The 19,292-nt window shown below is 37.5% G+C and overlaps 1 protein-coding gene across 5 annotated transcripts; it reads left to right on the top strand.

The window, feature by feature from the left end:
* The first annotated feature begins 6,267 nt into the window (after positions 1 to 6,267).
* Positions 6,268 to 17,846, top strand: ponzr2 (plac8 onzin related protein 2). 5 transcript variants are annotated; one of them, XM_022681057.2, is made up of 5 exons: positions 6,365 to 6,535; positions 7,295 to 7,380; positions 13,950 to 14,057; positions 15,703 to 15,857; positions 17,442 to 17,846. In XM_022681057.2, exons 3-5 carry the CDS (start codon positions 13,952 to 13,954, stop codon positions 17,565 to 17,567), a joined length of 387 nt encoding a protein of 128 aa, XP_022536778.2. In that variant the 5' UTR covers positions 6,365 to 6,535; positions 7,295 to 7,380; positions 13,950 to 13,951; the 3' UTR covers positions 17,568 to 17,846. The 5 variants fall into 5 exon arrangements, with proteins under 5 accessions (XP_022536777.2, XP_022536778.2, XP_007231232.3 ...); XM_022681058.2 differs by having other exon boundaries at positions 6,371 to 6,456; XM_022681056.2 differs by lacking the exon at positions 7,295 to 7,380 and having other exon boundaries at positions 6,268 to 6,456.
* The last annotated feature ends 1,446 nt before the right edge of the window (positions 17,847 to 19,292 follow it).

The following is a 19,292-nucleotide window of genomic DNA, read 5'->3' as shown; positions in this document are numbered from 1 at the left end:
GGCAAATGTGTCCCCCCCAATATCAAACCTGCTCCTACGCCCTTGCGTTTTACGACTAATCAATGCACGTAGCGTAACCCTTTCATCCGAGCGCAGAGAAGGGGTTAGAAAGTCATAGCCCCGCCCCGGAGTGAAAATTATGAGTCTGATTGGTTAGATTGTCCTATGATTTTCTAATAGACTCAGTACTACACCCTTCAAAAAATCAGGAGAAGGGCAGCAGACACGTGGGCAGAAGCTTTTTTAAAAAGCTTTGATTGGTTAGAACAGCTGTCAGTCAGATAAGAGTCCTGTAGCAACTGAAAAACACAGACTAATGCTTTGAATTCGTTTTTAATTTTATTTTAGTTAATTTATAAAATAAATGCTTACATTTACAATAATAATATTATATACGTCCTGATAAAAAAAAATCTGTAATTATTTACATGCACTTTTTGTCACCCCTTCTCTGAAGGGTTAGAAGGGCCTCACTGCACACCACTGGTATATACAGTATTTACTCCATTTTATTTTTGGTTTTACACTGCAATTTAGTGATGGACTAAAGAACTTTTACTACATCTTTTCATCGTCATCATCAGCTACGTGGGCGGAGTCTCTTTATACTGCATATTAATGAGTTTTTAGAATGTTAGTTATGAGTTTAGTGAGTTTCTTTGCAAGGTGTTGTAACCAATTCTAGCTCTCTGTGAGAATCAGACTATCCTTCGTGTACACTAGAACCATATAGAGAAGTGTTTCCATGATACCATGTTTCACACCCCCTTTCACACCTGCTATAGGGCTTAATCCCTAAACCCTATCTGGACGGGATTAGTTTCTCAGGGGGTCCTGGGGTAATTTTCTCTTTTATGGGGGGTCCTCTGTGATTTTATTCCCACCTGGATTGACCATGTACGTGTTTTTCTCAGACGTCTCTTTGAAAAAAAAATTACAGGCTTGATTATCTACATGTCTAAGTTTCATCACCTTGTGTTCAATAAAATAGCTATTTGTCCACTGCCAAAGTGAAAACGGAGGAGCTACTGAACGCCGCGATGTCATGTGACTTAGAAAGCCTAAAAAAATCACTGGTCCTCCTGTTTTTTCAACTCTGAATGCAAGAGTTTTACATTACATTACATTACATTACATTTGGCAGACGCTTTTGTCCAAAGCGACTTACAATATTGAAGTGCAAATAATAGAAGAGGTTAAGTACAAAAATAATAGAAGTTAAAAATAAAGCATCTATAGATAGGGCCTTAAGGAGGTCAGAGGGAAATAATGGGATAGAGGAGTAGAGAAGAGGAAGAAGGAGATGAGGTTAGAATTAGTTAGTTTGTTAGAGGTGTTAGGAGAGTAAGTGCTCTTTGAAGAGCTCTGTCTTCAGGAGTTTCTTAAAGATAGTGAGAGATTCTCCTGATCTGGTAGTAGAAGGTAGTTAGTTAGAGGTGTTAGGAGAGTAAGTGCTCTTTGAAGAGCTCTGTCTTCAGGAGTTTCTTAAAGATAGTGAGAGATTCTCCTGATCTGGTAGTAGAAGGTAGTTAGTTAGAGGTGTTAGGAGAGTAAGTGCTCTTTGAAGAGCTCTGTCTTCAGGAGTTTATTAAAGATAGTGAGAGATTCTCCTGATCTGGTAGTGGAAGGTAGTTTGTTCCACCATTGGGGAACTCTGTATGAGAACAGTCTGGATTGCTTTGTGTGAGTGTTTGGTAAAGCGAGGCGACGTTCATTGGAGGAGCGCAGCGGCCGGGAGGTAGCGTAAGCCTTCAGGAGCGAGTGCAGGTAGGAAGGAGCCTGTACTGTCATCACCTTGTAGGCGATTGTTAGCACTTTGAATTTGAAAATATTTTATCACTGAGTAGAAGTGTGAAATATTTTTCACAGACGCCCCCCTGAGAAACTTATCCCGTCCAGATAGGGCTATAGATGAGTCAACAATCGTTCACCAAGAGTTACTGTATACTACCCAAAAGTAGCCTCTAAGAGCCTTTATATAGAGCAGAGAAGAAGCATGTTTTGATGCACTCTAATCAGACTACATCTGTAACGATTTACACATCTGCCTGAAACATTCTGGGATGTTGGGTTTTCAGCAATTTAGGGTGATTCCTTTTTTTTTTTTGTTTTACTAAACCCTATTGGTTTATAGTTATAAGCTTACCAAAATAACACCTTATTAAATACCACAAAAAGGTACATATGGCTAAACTTTAATGCGTTAAATTAATTTTTTTGTTTGTTTGTTTTGTGTTGTAAAAATGTTAAACAACATTACGCTGATGATATCCAGCTTTACATCACCACTAAAACCATCTCCCCTGCCATCCTCTCCACCCTCACTTGCTGCCTCATGGATATCAAAGACTGGATGAACCATAATTTTCTCAAACTAAACAGTAATAAAACGGAGATTATTATCTTTGGTCCAAAATCCAGCCTCTCCACCTGTCAAAATTTCACTCTCTGTATTGACGGTCACTCTGTCACTCCTTCCCCACTTGTCAGAAACCTTGGAATCTATTTGGACCCTACACTTTCCTTCAAATCACACATCAACCACATAGTTAAAACATCGTTCTTTCACTTACGTAATATTGCACTACTGCAATAGCATCCTGTATGGTCTCCCCTCTACTGCTCTTCAAAAACTCCAATATGTCCAGAACTCTGCTGCTCGATTGCTCACCCGCTCCCCCATTAGACAGCACATTACCCCTGTCCTCCGTCAACTCCATTGGCTTCCCATAAAACAACGCATACATTTCAAGATCCTCCTTATCACCTACAAAGCCCTTAACAACCTCGCCCCCCCATACCTGTCTGACCTCCTTCACCGCCACTCCCCCGCCCGTCAACTCCGCTCTGCTGATGCTAACCTCCTCACCCAAACTACCTCCACCAAATACCGGACCCGTGGGGACAGGGCTTTTGCCGTCGCTGCCCCCACCCTATGGAACTCCCTCCCCCTTACCATTCGAAACTCTGAGTCCCTGCACTCCTTCAAACGTCATCTCAAAACCCACCTTTTCAAGTTTGCATATGAACATTGACACATGTGCATATTGTACGTATGTATGTGAATTTTTCTGTAAAGCGGCTTTGAGTACCAAGAAAAGCGCTATATAAAACTGATTTATTATTATTATTATTATTATTATTATTAAACAAGTAAAAATAAAAACGTATAATAATGTTGCCAACATAAAAGTACTTGATGTGCAGGTCATGTTTTATTCTATGACTAGAACTGAAGAACAGTACCTGCCCCTTTATTGTTAGTTACTCATTGAATTAAGAGTGAAAATATAGCTTATCATGCTTTAAAGTTAAAGTAACTTTTTTTACTAGATTTTTGAACACTGGTGTGAGGTCTTGACTGCATTCAGCAACAAGAGCATGAGGGAGGTCTTTATGTTGGATGATCAACGACCCACCTCATCCCTAACTTTCCAAATCAACAGAAAAGTGTTGAACCGAGCACTACCATCCTAAAAAAAACTCTACAGCTCAATGTATTAGGCATAGTGACAAAAAGGTACATAATTATTCGTGCCAGTGTTCTATTCTATTGGCAATACTACATGTACAGCACTACTAAAGTATCTACAATTTGTGTGTGCATTTGCACATATGTTTTAGCAGTTGGTGCCACTTAAAACAGCACTAGGTAGGATTACAGTTTAAAACTCACTGCAGCGCTCCATTGAGGCATAATAGGAGGAATAGCGGTGCTCTCGTGTCTGTGCCGGAGCTCTTCTGAGCTCATACCAGACTCTGTAAGTTTTCCGAGGCGGCCGCGACCAACGCTCGCGAGAACTGCGACCTGCTTTCCGACCTTTACTTCTAACAGTTCTACAAGGACTACTGGTTCATTCTTTATAAACTCACATACAGACACTCTGGCAGAAGCTGGAAAGAGACCGAATATTTCTGTGAAAGCCAGAAAACGAGAAAGAGAAACATTTATTACACTCTACAACTATAGGGGGAGCCCACGAGCACAAAATCTCAATCCTACCTAGTGGAGCTTTAAAGTAGCTGAAGTAGTTCATTAGAATAAAGGAGTGTCTACCAATATAAAATGTATCTTTCCATGATAATTGTATCCAACTATAATCCACCTGATCTGATTCAACCAATTACAGCCTTGACTGAGCTGAAATTAGTGTGGAGATAATTTTGGGTTGGAGTTGAAACTGAGGGCCCATGATTTTTTTTCTCTTTTTGTTTTTATGTTTTGTACAGTAGATTAATACTAAAGTCATCCAAACTATGAAGAAAAACATAGAATTATTTAGAAAAAAAAAAACGTGTTAAACCAGAATATGTACAGAATCACCAGGAATTCAGGCTTTCAGTTAACAGCTGTGCTGAACTTGTCAAGAGTTAATTACTTTGAATTTCCCTCTTAATGTGTTTGAGAGCATCAGTTGTAAAGTTGTGAAGAGGTAGAGTTACAGGTATACAGTGAATAGTGAATATTTGAGTAGTGTTCTAATCCATGTTATAACAAAAACTACTCAAATAAAGTAAATAAAAAAATACTTGTTGGAATGAAAAAAATAATGTCAGTCAAGCTTAAATATTTATATTTTGACAGTGTTGTCAAGTGCAGTCGCAAGGACCATCAAAAACGTTCTGATGAAACTGGCACTCATCAGGAGTGTTTTGGTTTAAAAAAACAGCTGAAGAGATAAACTCAGTGGCTGTGTGCCCTGTGAGCTCATGTGCTTTTGTTCTATTCGACCTCGCTTTATCAATATATAATAATGTTCATATGTGATTATTTTGACATTATGTGTGTAATCGTCTAATCATCATAACTGCTGCAAATATAGACAACAAAAATCCAACAAAGCAAAGATATATATATATATATATATATATATATATGTGTGTGTGTGTGTGTGTTTAAACCTTTGCAATATCCTCAAGTGCAGTCGCAAAGAGCATCAAAAATGTTGTGATGAAACTGGCACTCATCAGGAGTATTTTGTTTGTTTAACAGTTTTAAGTTACAACATGATTCCCAATGTGTTCCTATATAGTCTGGTTGACTTCAGTATTCATTTACAATGTAGGAAAAAACATCTTTGAATAAATATTTTTTAAAACATACATTTTCTAACATATAGTTTCCCTTTTTAAAATATATGAATATGTGTGGACTGAGCCTAAAATACCATGGAAATGTTTGAAAACAAAGCCTAGCCATAACATAATGAGACTATTTTCAATCATCAGGCTTTATGACTACAGGCTCTGTTTTGCTACCTCTACTCTGATTAGATCTCCCATCACTGAATTATGAATGTATTTTAATGCTTTTTTTTAAGTGCATACAAAAGAAAGAACTAAACAAGCAATAATTGAAGGTAGTGACACATTTAATCAGCAGCATTCAAAGCTGTAAAATCCAAATAAACAGCAGCACATGCAGCAGCAGCAGAGGGTCTTTCCTTTGGATTTGTCTCCACCTTGCGGTCAATATAAGTAACAACACACTACAAATAAAATGAAAAAAAAAAAAAAATACTGAAAATTAAGAAACACAGCATTAAAAAAAAAAAAAAACAGCCGGAGATATAGTCTGTGTGACTGTGTTCCCTGTGAGCGTATGTGCTTTTGTTCTATTTAACCTCGCTTTATCATAATATAATTATGTTTATATGTATTTATTTTGACATTATGTGTGTAAATAAATTGTCTAATCATCATGAATAACTGCTGCAAACATAGACAACAAAAAAAATCAACTCTCAATCCAACAAAGTAAACATATGAACACGTTTAAAGGAGAACTGCACTGCAAACACACATGCATAACGATTTACAGTGGTCTCAATGGTCTCTCATTGATCTAAGGGAATATTAACATTGTTATTATTAATAATAGTAATAATAAGGCATAAAATCAGAAGAATGCAAACCTCTGGTGAATAGTGCAGTCAGAATTAGCAACAATAAAAATTTTATCGGACAAAAAAAACAAAACAATAATAATTATGATATTCATATTGACAAATAAATATAATAAGAGTAATACTCATCATAAATCAATAAAAATATAAAGGCACAAAACAAAAATGCTTTAAACCCCCAACTCTACATATATCGCTATAAATCTCATTCCGATACATTGCTGTTATTTTCTTTCAACATTGGCCTATCATCTTAAATCAGCTTTTTACGTAACTGTGGCTCCGCCCACCAAGCCCCACCTGAGCACACCTCCACCTTAGCGCGCGAAACTGCCACTAAACTACAGGTGATGGACTGACGCGTTACAGGTGATTGCGCATGCGCAGCAGCGAGAGAGAGCCAGAGTAGGGCGAAATTGGATGCAGGTGCGCTGCTCCTCAGGCTGGACTGTGGTTCAGGGTAACCGGCAGCTCTTCGTTGTTGTTCAGCACGTCGTCCAGGTCCTCGTCCTCGATCACCACTGGAGGAAGAGCAGAAGAAGGAGCAGAGGTCAGTTTAAAGACCTTCACATCTAACCCAGATCCAGTAATCCACTCTCTTCTCAGAGGCTCTTAATTACCTGAATCAGGTGTGTAAAATTTGGGAATGCAGTTTACTAGTCCTGTCCATTGTTTGTAAAAGGCTAGAGGGCGACAGAGTGCGCGAGTCTCCAGTGAATGGAAGTAAATGTGGATAAAATAGTTTTTGAATATTCTCTTATTGATGTGCTTTACTTTTTAGCACAGTTTTGGATTAAGGGGCCCCTACGCTACATTTGAATGCCCCCACCCCCCTCCCATCACAAACACACACACATTTAAAATAATGCTATTTATATTAATGATGTCAATCACTTAAATAATTGTTTTTTACATGCCTAATCGGTTTTATACTGAAATATGTACTTATGTCCTCAACACAGAACTGTATCAAATGTTTCAGTGCCGTAAACATTGTTTTTTTTTATCGTTTTGAACTCCAGTTATAAGCCTTTTAAACATGCTCTAATGTTGCCTGTATCGCCAACCAATCAGCTCACAGTAGCGATAATGCTAGTGCTTTTACAGTGTAAAATCAGTTTTCTGTAGATAAACCGAAAAAAACAGACATGTTTTCTTTGCTGTTTTAGTAAAAAACATTATTTGCCTTTCTAAAATTAAAGAAATACTCAAAGTAGTTTATAATTATTTTTAGCTTTTAGCTTCATTTACCTTCATTCATAGAGGACTCACTCGTGGGCCTCCTCTAGAGTTTAACAGCAATTTACTGATCTAACAGGGAAGACTCTTCATAAACAGCTATGGTGGGTTTTGGACTTTTTCTCTTTCTGTGATCCCATTGGCTGTAGGTAGTTGCTGCTCCTGACTCCTAGTCGCTGACTGATTCAGATATTTGCCATGTGTCTGTGACTGTTCTGTGAGCAGTCGGCGACAGGTCAGTGAGCATCTTTTAGTAGTTCACACTACGCGACTGAGCGAGTGCAGAGTGTTTGTGTGGAACCTCTGCCCTTTACAAGAGCATCATTTATTGTAGACTATATTTTGACGTATGGGTTATTGTTAGCGTCCAGTTAGCGCATCTGAAGAGTTAGCCACTGTTGCTAAAATCCTAAAAAGTCCACCTACTTTGTTAAGTAAACAGTATTTATCGCATTTAATAAATATACTGTACTACATATAATCTATTTAAAATTAATAATACAAAATATATACACACATTTTCTGTTGGAATTAGAGCACCTTTCCCAAAACCTGAGTCTGTATACAGCCCTATACACAGCTCTGTTTTGTGTGTGTGACTCTTTCTAACAGTCTGAGCTGGCAGGCAGTAGAGCTTTGTTCTCTGAAACAACGGTGCTCTGTCCAGATCTTTTCCCAGGTGTCCCAGCACTTCTGTCCATATAGTGTATATCTGATGCTGTTGGAGCTGAAAGATTGGTATTCGACAGTAGATTGTTGTGTAACAGCTAATTAAAAAATTCAATTGAGTGTAGGAGACAAGAACAGTGATGAAAGGTAATCGGAATCCACTTTCACCTAGCAGAGTGTGTTGTGTGTGTGTATATGGTGTGAAATACCAAGCATCACGGAAGCATTCCAACAAACCACGTGGGGTTTCATACTGTTAATGTTCTGCCAGGATTTTAATGGGAAACTGGAGAGGATGTCGGTTCTAAAAGATATATGCAGATAATTGCTCTAAATAAATAATCAGCATCAATGAAGCTCATGAATGTTTTTGTTGAACTGTGTACAAAAACGAAACCCAGTCATAGACTATGTTTTGCTTTCAGTGGAAGATTTATCAAGACCAGGCTTAATTCCTGCTTGGGAAACTGTGTCTTAATGTTTAAATGACCATGGACTTCATTGGGGAAGGAACCGGGGGTGCATGCTCCCGAAAGGCAGTCACTTGTACAATCCTGGCCACTCCCAAGCCATCACCTAAAGAAACAATTCAAAATTACTGCTGAATATTGCTGTTCCATGACTTGGTATGCAAGTGCATATTTCTGTGTAATAATGATCTGGGTGGGGCTAATTCCTCTGTATATGAACCTGCAGGCATTGAATCTACCTTTTACTATGTCACATTCTCTGTGGGTTTCATTTTGGTTGTGGTGTATAGGTGCTCCAGTACTGTAGGAGGCGCTATGGTATTTTTTGGTAATTTCTGTAGCTTTGATGCTTGATGTGTTTATGTATTTAGGTATTATGAGTTTACTCAGCTGCCCTGTGGGCATTGTAATCCGTGTATCATTCGTTCATTTGATATTCAGTTGAGAATCAAAATCGGAAAATTAAAAAACCAATTCGTTTTTTCGTTTTTTCGTTTTTGAATATAATACCAAAAAACGAATAACGGCTTGTATTTTGTATTTTTATTTGGTTATCCAAACAAAAATTGGAAATTTAAAAAACGGACCAGGAGCCGAATTTGATTTTGATTTTGAACTTGACCCATTTGTGTGCCCCGGAAGTTACTGATTTGTTTATTCTTGGTGGGTTTCTGTTGCGCGGGAGTTCACTGCAGTGTTATCTACACAGTCTGTATTGCTGTAGGCTTTGGATGGAGTTGAGGATGGAGAGTTTTATCTTGTTCAGAGGAACTAAACGCGTTGCAGTGAAAGAAGACGATATGACAACAGAAAAAATCGGCAGGATCTTTCAGGTGTTTGTCTAACGTTCCGTAGCTAAATGTCATATTTAGTTAATACCTTCAAAAAGATCTTTAATTAGGCCAGAATGTGGTTCCAGTCCGGCCATGCTGCCTACAGCAATACAGATTAAAGGGAGCTCATATATAAATAAAAATAAATAAATATATCAATAAATGTAACTTTTTGTTTTATATTGCTTTAGACAAGTTTTATTGGAGTTTTGACTTCCTTGAAAATAAGTGTAAACAAACAAGTTTCTTAGTAGTTAGATGTTAGTAATAGATGGTAAACTATAGTTTCTAATATTAGTTAGAGCTAAAAAAAAAATATAATAATAATGCAACTAATACAAAATCAATCATTTAAAGTTTTAATTTATATTTGTATGAAAAATTACACTATTAAAGTTGTGTAGATGTGGCTAAAAAGCTAATTAATTACATGCTCTGTGGTTGACTTAATCTAAATTAATCACATTTAACTGCATTCCTAAGCAAAGATTTTAGGTGAGGAGTGAATGAATGAATGAATGAATAAATAATGAATAACTGGCATAGATTCATAAGCTCCTGTAATGAGCATCAGTCAGTAACAGGTACTATAATACTGTATATAGCTGAACCTTTATGAACCTATACATTACAAAACTATAATAGAAAACAGAAAATTCTGGATATTCTAGGTTGCTCAAATACGCCATAATTTTTATTTAGAATTAAGATATTTGACCATATTTTAATCAATAGTTTTAGTAGTCCAAATAAAATGAAATGGTGCCAATAAAATATTAAACATTCTTTATTATTATTTATTGATTGTTTTAGTATGTTTTAATGTGATTTGCCTTGGGACTTTTATTATGAAGCTCAAAATGGCAGATTAGCCACAATAGCTAATGGCTAACTGGAGATGCTAACTGTTTATCCAAGATGAATTAATGGCTGATGTTGGTAATGCTGGTTAGATTAGAAGGTTCTGGGGTTTAATATGATGTGTGGATTTTGGCTATAGTTGACTCCAGTCTTTAATTATTCTTTAATTATAGGGAGTAAAGAGGACAGCCAATATTATTCAACGCAAGTTTAACCGATTCATTTGAATAGTGCCTCCATGTGGAATAATAAAGCACTAACTTAAGTCAAATTTGGGGCAAGCATAGACTGTGTATAGCTGGACAGAGCATCGTCTCTCAAAAGTGAAGCCACCACAGGTCGGGCGCCCCCTGCTGTTTGGTTGCAGAAAGCTGTGTAACCCCACCCATCCCCATAGGTTTCAATGGCAAAACAGACAACTTTCAATCACGTTTTATTTTTCTAATATACTGTAATTCTACCTCCTTTATTTAAATGCAGCAGCTAGTATAACCTCTGCTTATATTGTAAAATTGTTTATATCCCCACAGAATTCGTTTTTTAAAACGTTATTCAGCTCTATTCAAAAAGGTGTGGTTATTGTAAAAGGGCTGGTTATGGGCGGGACCAATAACAGACGTCAGCTCCGCTCCGTTCCGCTCTGCAGCCTGTGACCGCGAGGCAGCCCTCAGGGGCGGGGTTATTTAAATGAGTAGGCTGCTCTCCACAGTCTTTCTCCCTCCTCTGGACTCTACTGCGCAGACTCGGGTTTCAGGATTGCCAACACGGCGGAAGATTTTGGCTTCATTTTCATTGAATGAATCTTTTTTTACAGTCTCTGGGGGCAAGTGTAAGGGAGTTTAGAGTGCCTGTGTTTTACACACGTAGATTATATATTTCAAATGAAAGTATTATATACAGTATATATTGCAGTATCAATATTTTGATCCCTAATCAATATTATTCCATATAAAATTCAGAAGACTCGTAGGTTTGTGGTGAGTTTAGAATGTACATTTAATTAAATGTGTGTTTGTGTTGTTTAAATGTGGTGATTGGCTTAATTTGGTAAGTAAACGGAGAACGATGAAGCTTTTCACACTCTGATACTGTTTATCCTGAGCACTGTATTGTATCTGAATTTTAAAAAGTTGGTGGAGAGTCCCTTCAGCATCATTTCAGTCACAATAGTTTGACTTAGTGCTTTAGATTTAAACTATTAGATATAAGATTTACCTCCTACATGCCTCATTTTCTTTTTCTTCTTAGAATCTCTTTCTATCTTTCTTTCTTTCTTTTTGCTACTTTGGATTAAAACTAATATTCACTATGATTAACTTTTTGCCGTACATTTACAGTATTTATTTATTTTTAAGCAGTAATTATTTTTTTTTATTAAATTATTATTAAATATTATTAAATATTTTTATTTTATTTCTTGCAGAATTTACCTCTCTTGGACCGCCCGATCTGCCCGAGCTTTGGTGCCCTCTGGCTGGTCCTGTGTTGCGGACACTCGGGCTGGTCACTGAGACTGAGGCGGTCCATGCCCGTCTCTGTGAGGATGTGTGTGTTCTGCATTAGGCGAGGGTCTCTGTCTTTTGATCTGAAGGGACTGCAGGGGGGCAGGAGCTCAGGCATGTCCGCTGTATCGTACAATCCGGTAACGGAAGCATCTCTCTGCCTCTGCGGTTTTCCGCCGTTCCTCGGAGCAGCCTCCTCCTCCTCCTCCTCATTGTTTTCCTCCCCCTCCTTCTTGGAGCCCACCGCGTGCTCCTTCCCCCCCTCCTCCTTACTTCCGCAGCAGTACAGCATGCAGCAGTGCAGCAGCCGAGCTCGTAGGGATGAAAACAATCCAGAACCACTCCTTCCTTTCTCAGATATTAAAAAGAATAAGGCAAGGTAAAACTGCTGATGCTATAAACTGACTGTTGGTTGGCTCAGTGGGTCCAGCATCTTACCAGTACTGTAGCTCTCCTCATACAGGGCTGCAGTTGGGCTGCACAGTCCTATATCTGCATCACTTCCACTGAACCTTCTATAACCTTCTGTTCTCCACAGCTCGTGACTGAGTTCATGCCACAGGCTGACCGGTGTGGCTGGAAAGGATCAGTGCTGACTGACTGATCTGCCCCCCACATACCCACCCACCCCAGCTCCGCTCTCTGAAAGCTGTTTGGTCTTAAAGGGCCACGAGCTTCATCACGTCTGAGGGATTTCCCAGCCCGGCCCCTCGTTACGACACGTCCTGGACCCGACCCAGCCCAGGCTGTTCTCCTCTAAATCCAGATGATGAATCCAAACAGGGAGTTTGTCTCTGTTCTCAGGACAGGGTTTATATCTCCAGATGAGCTGCTTTAATAGCCCTGCCCCTTGGTCCAGACCCTCTACTGAAGCTCACCTGCAGTCCAGTGAAGTTCAGATACTGAACCAGTGAAGAGCAGGACAGAATTCAGCTCTAGAGACAGAACTGAAACTGGGAGGACGCTGTTGTTTTGCTGCCATAGCAACAGAGAAGCAGCGCCTCCAGTCTTTCAGTGATCAAACCTATATATCATCTTCCTTTCTCCTATCTCTCATTTCTCATTTTTCTGCATTTCTTTCGTTTAATTGTCATGTTTTTTTTTTCCCCAATTCTCATTTCCCTTTCTTTCCATTGCATTTCTTTTTTCTTTTCTTTCTTTTGGCTCCCATTTCAAAATCTCTTTTTTTTGCTATTTCAGAATTCATTTTGTTATTAAAATCATTTTGTTGTAAATTCATTCTTTTCTTTCTTTTTCTTTGTAGTGTTGTCTTTTTTCATTTTCTTTTTTCCTTGTCTTTTTTACCCTCTGCATTTTTTCCCTCTTTTTAGGTTTGTCTTTTTTTTCTCCTTGTGTTTATCTCTCTTTCTATTCTCCTCTTTGTTTCTTTGTTTCTTTCTTTCTTTCTGTCTTTCTTTCTTTCTATCTTTCTTGTCATTTTTCTCATATCATACTTTGTTCTAACTTTATCTTACACTGGCAGTCTCTGTTAGTGGAGATTGGGTTTTATCTGGAAATCTTTGTATCTATGCCTGTGGTTGAATATGTGAGATAGACATAGATTTCTTATGACCTCAGTTTCGGTGATGTGTTCTGTTGGAATTAAGAGCTCATGCAGGTGATTGTATCGTAGCGGTCCCACCCTGTTCAGATACAGTGGTGACAATGATGGACGGTGTGTTCTGGTTTGACAGGTTAAGCAAGTTTCTTATTTAATGGCTCTTTCTGTCCTTCAGTATAAAGCAGTGCTTTACTGTTCCCTATCAGACTAAATCAGCCAGCGGTGCTTCAGCGAATCACTCAGGTGAGTGGATATGGGTAATCAGACAATCAGGCAGCTAAATTTAGAACTCATAGTTGTGGAGGTTTCGGATCTGATTGAGTTTTCAGTGATTTAGAACTTAAAACGCTGATTTTAACTGAAAGATATTATTTGTCAAATCCGTCAAATTTCCAAAAAATCACAAATGCCCAAATCTACCATTTTATTTGATATATATATATATATATATATATATATATATATATATATATATATATATATATACGTATATATATACGTATATGTATATGTATATATATATATATATATATATATATATTTTTTTTTTTTTTTTTTTTTTTTTGTGTTGATACAGTGTGTTCTGGAATTGCCAGGTTTCATTAGATCATATTTGTAATCAGTTATTAATTAGTTACTGAGAGAGGAAGCGTCATACGTGACATAACAAATGTCAGCAGTCGACTAAATGTTAACTTTAAATGTTACCTTATGTTGCATATGGTAATATATAATTTGCAATTTTGCATAAATTATATTTTTTCTTACAAAGATGTGCTGTTTCTAAACTATGGAAAATAAAAGCTTTGATATGGCAACCATATGTAAACATTTAATATTGTAACATAAGAACAAATGGTTCAGCATTTGACTACTTTTGTTTTCATAATATATATTATTTTTCACAGCCATGACTACTAAAGTGGTTATCACTCCTCCCTCGATGGTGCTGGAGTCCAGAGTGTCTGACGAGTGGGGGTCTGGAATCTGTGACTGCTGTGATGACGTACCTGAATGTAAGTTACTCTGTAGTGTTTTGGTTGGGGTGCAGTTGTGCTGATTTTGTGTCACAAAAATATTGTAATTATTAAAAAAAAGGCATTTTGGAAGAGTTTTTAAGTGTAGAAATGGTGTGGGCAGATTATAGCTTAAGAAACATATTGACGACAATAAATATATTCTATATTTACAATATATCGCTCAGCCCTGCAAAAAACCTGCAGGATTGACCGATAATAAAGTTGCCATATGACATATATTAATTTATTGAGCTTCATAAGGATTAACAGAATTTAACATGCCTGTAATTAATTTGATTTCAAAGCAGGCTTTCACAGGGTCACAGGGTCATCATCAGGTACGCAGCTGTTCCAGTTCTAGAATAACAGCTCACCAAGAACAGGAGTTCACACTTGTGTACTTATTAAGAAATGGTCCTGTTTTTTTGCTGAAATAAGTCCTCTACACGTACTTCATACAGTTGTATGGAAGGTACGGATCGTGCTGGTGATTTCTGTATCTACTGTAACTGTAGATTAACCCTTATTTCTAAACAGAAAGTAAAAGAATCGGGAACACTTTACTTGGATGGTCCATTTGATGGCATCGTTAATGCTCTACTGACATTCTACTAACATTCAACTGCATGTCTATTAAATGCAATTGGACTGAAAATTGAAAGTAAATGATTCTCTATTGAATGTAACCCTACATTTAACTGTAACCCAAACTCTAAACTTAACATTTTGGGATTGGGTTTAGAGTTAGATTTTAAGCTTAGGTTAAGGTTAGGGTTAGGTGTAGGTATAGGTTCTATTTTGAATCATTTGCCTTCAACATAGGGTTAAGTTACATTGAATGGACATTCAATTCAGTGTTAGTTGAATGTCAGTTGAGCATCAACAAGGCCATAAAATGGACCATCCAAGTAAAGTGTTACCAAAGAATCTGAGTGTAATCTGTTGTGTTTAATCTGCTGGGTAACAGGAATGCTCTTGCAGGGAACCTATTCTGGCTGGGAGACGGACTTTGGCACAGAATCTGAAAAGTCTTGGTTCCTCCTAAAGTTTTGTCCTCTTAATGTTAGAGTTTTTACTTGTCACTGTTGTCACCACAATAATTGGCATCTCTGTGGTGCTGCTTATAAGAGGCATGGGCCTGTTTTTCTCTATAGAGCTGCTTTGTGACAATTTCTGCTGTAAAAAGGCATCTCACTGGACTGACAACATTCTACTGTACAATCCAGTCAGTGTAATGTATAGTTCTTCAGTTCACTCAGTCACTAAACTGCAGTGTGAAAGCAAAACAATATGGACTAAATGTACAATCTAACAAAAACATAAATATTGGATCAGACTCTGGTCTGGAGTCCAGCCTGTTATTTTTAACCCTAAAGGGTTCATGCAGTATTGTTGTTGTAAAAGCTCTTGAATTAAGGCTGCACTGTAATCATGTCCTGATTGGTTTGTTTCAAATCTAATTAGATGGTTTACAGAAGCAAAATTGTAGCAGTTGAAACAGACCTACTTATGGACCTGACTGAGCTCTTTCTGAAGGTTAAGTGTCCCCAAGATGTTTAACGTAAACATTGTGTGCTTGTGGGATGAGAAGACAATGGAGACACTATACACACCCATACCTACTTCCTGTGTTGTTCCTCAGGTTGTTTTGCATTCTGGTGCTGCCCTTGCTTTGCCTGCATAAAGACAAAAGAATATGGACAGTGCTTATGCCTCCCCCTGCTGGACATATGCGGTATCGTCCCTGCAGCCACTCTATCAATGAGAGTCTCGATGCGCCACCGCTATGGCATTAAGGTAGGGGAGAGAAAATACAGCTCTTCAGTTTCTGAATCAGTTTCTCTGATTTTGCTATTTATAGGTTATGTAAAATGAACATTGTTTTATTCTAGAAACAACTGGAATTTCTCTCAAATTCCAAATAACAATATTGTCATTTAGAGCATTTATTTGCAGAAAATGAGAAATGGCTGAAATAACAAAAAAGGTGCAGAGCTTTCAGACCTCAAATAATGCAAAGAAAACAAGTTCATATTCATAAAGCTTTAAAAGTTCAGAAATCAATATTTGGTGCAATAACCCTGTTTTTAGTCATCTTGGCATGTCCTCATCCACCAGTCTTACACACTGCTTTTGGATAACTGTATGTCACTCCTGGTGCAAAAATTCAAGCATTTCAGTTTGGTTTGATGGCTTGTGATCATCCATCTTCCTCTTGATTATATTCCAGAGGTTTTCAATTTGGTGAAATCAAAGAAACTCATTATTTTTAAGTGGTCTCTTTTTTTTCCAGAGCTGTACAAACACAATTATGTTTTTACAAACATACAATGATGAGAAAAAAACATATTAATCACATTATATGTTATAATGCAAGGATCTTTTTCAATTGTGTAAATTGTTGTTATAGTGGTCTTTGGTTTTGTTACTGTACTGTGTATAGGTTTAAGCCAATGATGTACTAGTGCATCTCAAAAAAAAAAAAATCAATATATGAAACTCCATATGTCATATAGATGTATTACACAAAGAGTGATCTATTTTAAGCATTTTTTGTTATTATTTTATTATTATTATTATTGTTATTATTATTATTATTATAATGGCTCACAGCCAATGAAAACACAAAAATCTGTGTCTCAGAAATTTTGAATATTATATAAGACCAATTGGTACTTTTGGCAGTGTGCCAAGTCCTGCTGGAAAATGAAATCTGCATCTCTATAAAAGTTGTCAGCAGAGGGAAGCATGAAGTGCTGTAGGATTTTCTGTGAGAACACCAAAGAGGACTTTGTACTGGATCTAACACAGTGAAGCAACATGGCTCTTCTTTTCGTTTTCCAGCAGGAATTGGCACGCTGGTCAAACTTCCAAAAGTAGCAATTGGTGTTATGAAATATTCAAATTTTCTAAAACACTGATTTTTGGGTTTTTGTTGTCAACATTTAAAATGGATCATTCTGTGTGACAGACAGACAGACAGACAGACAGACAGACAGACAGACAGACAGACAGACAGACAGACAGACAGATAGATAATTTATTTTATTTGCCAAATGTTGTAGTCTTTTTTTTTTTTTATTGCGGATTAAAAAAATTAAAAAGGGGAAAAAATGTGTACAGGTATGTGTATTTACTTAATGCACATAAATAGCCCATTATTTGGCCCAGATTTGATTTGAAGTGTGTTTTCCATGAGCTGCAGAAATCAGAAACCTGTAGAAGATCTAGTCATGTTTGCTGCCCATAAAACTCACAAAAATCTTTTTTACTAATGACCCTAGAACTGTTTGATTTTTCTCTAATAAACAAATCAGCTGTTGGATGACGACTACTGAATAATACTAAACTCCTATTGGATGTTTATGTTTTCATTCACAGGGGACGATCTGTAACGACTGTTTGATTGCCACTTGCTGTACCTCCTGTGCTTGGTGTCAGATGTCTCGAGAGATGAACAAGCGGTCTATTCCCATTGCCCTCATCAACGCAAGACCAACGTTGTAGCAACATGGTGTTGATTACGAATTGATGAGTCTATATGAGTCCATGTTCTGTCAAAACAAAGTATTATTATAGTAATATTATATACCACCTGAAGGATTTTGAGTGTTTATTACCTTGATACTTGTTATGCCTGAGTTTAGATCAAAACATTTTTATTCTTAGTGAATTTATTGATATTGTTGATTCTAAGGTTCTGTGAACTTCATTGCATTATTCTGTGTATTCTTTTATTTATAGAAAATATGTTGTATTTAAATAAAAATATAAATGTTTGTCAAATTGCTGATTGACATTTTTGTTAAATTACAGTTCATTATTTAAAAATAACTGACGATTATTTGAACAGTAAAAAGTGGGTTTACGTAGACTAGGGAAAAAAAAAAATTCTAGCCTACCATGAGTCGTCATAAATCACATGAGAACATTATCACTTCTGATTGGTCACAGCTATATGGGCTGGGAGAAGGCAAGTAAATACAGGAAGAAGGTTCTGTGTTCTGGACTAGAGCATAATTCTGTGCAGTTTAACAAGAAGCAAAAGAAAATAATGCATTGTTCACAGCTGCCACTGTCCGTATTCTATAATGCAGCCAATATCAGGAAAGCACCAAATTCCAGCTCTGATATATCAGCCAGCAGATGCCTGTGCTGACCAGCTTTCAACATGAGAAATCATGGCCAGTTGTGCCCTCTCAGACTCTGGCTGCTGATGGAGTAGTATGACCCCGAATCTTTATTTGGGATCCTCTGGCCATAGTGCTAGCATTTTAATCTGCTGAGCTCTGTTCTCTGCTGAGATTGGAGTAAACTTCTTGAACTCTGCAGTGCTGATTTTTTATCTATTTACTTCTGTAATCTACACAGTGTTGTGAAAAATATTTGGCCCATACAGATTTATTTTGCTTTTTGTTTATCAGACATACACTAAACAAAAACACAACACACTTGGTTGTGCTCCCATCTAAGACCTCTCTAAGAATATGTACACAAAAGGCTTTCTCTCATTTTCTCTCAAATTGCTCACAATTGGGTGTAAATCTGTTTGTGAGCTCTTCTACCAGCTACAGTTGTGGCAAGTTAAGATGCTGATTAGACACAATGATTATTACACCGGTGTACCTTGGGCTGGCCACAGTAAAAGACCTCTCTAAAATGTGTACTTTTTGCAGTATTGTGAGAATCTGGGGTTTAGAAAACCAGTCTATATCTGGTGTGAAAGCTTCTAGCAGTGCAACACATCTCCTTCACATAGAGTCACGATCAGGTTGTTGATTGTGTCCTTCTTTAATAGACCACTGAAGTGGTGTGTCATTCTGTAGTCCTCGAAAGGCTTCCGTGTCTAAGCGGTTGTTCCCTATGAGAAAAATGAATAGGGCTTTCAAAAACCCGCCTCTGTCACATTCTCTGGTAAATACATCTGTTCAGACCCCTGTACGATTTATTCTGTGTACATTTTACTCCTGAACATCACTGGATCCTCTGAATTACGACATCATTTAAGATTCCTAATGAGAAAAATGCTAGCTTTAGGCTAATGCTACAGCGGAGTGAACTGAACTCCCAGCGTAGCTGCAGAGATCAGCAGAGGACTCTTTTCGATGCAACACCAGCAAACTCCAGCCTTAACTTTACAGCATATTAAACACACCTGAGCCAACTAATGAACTAACTGCCCTTACTGAGGAGAGCTGAGAGCGTCACAGCATAAAATCAGTAAAACGGGTC

Source organism: Astyanax mexicanus, chromosome 20 (genome assembly GCF_023375975.1).
Source record: "Astyanax mexicanus isolate ESR-SI-001 chromosome 20, AstMex3_surface, whole genome shotgun sequence".
NCBI classification, from domain to species: domain Eukaryota; kingdom Metazoa; phylum Chordata; class Actinopteri; order Characiformes; family Acestrorhamphidae; genus Astyanax; species Astyanax mexicanus.
Note: the sequence above shows the minus strand (reverse complement) of the source record. Positions and strands in the feature narration are given on the sequence as shown.

What these genes read in the sequence shown, in the direction of transcription:
- ponzr2 (XM_022681056.2), top strand. Translation starts at nt 6,327, where the DNA reads ATGCAGGTGCGCTGCTCCTCAGGCTGGACTGTGGTTCAGGGTAACCGG. An exon ending in CTGTGATGACGTACCTGAAT is followed by an intron (nt 14,058 to 15,702) that starts GTAAGTTACTCT and finishes GTTGTTCCTCAG; the next exon opens with GTTGTTTTGCATTCTGGTGC. An exon ending in GCCACCGCTATGGCATTAAG is followed by an intron (nt 15,858 to 17,441) that starts GTAGGGGAGAGA and finishes TTTCATTCACAG; the next exon opens with GGGACGATCTGTAACGACTG.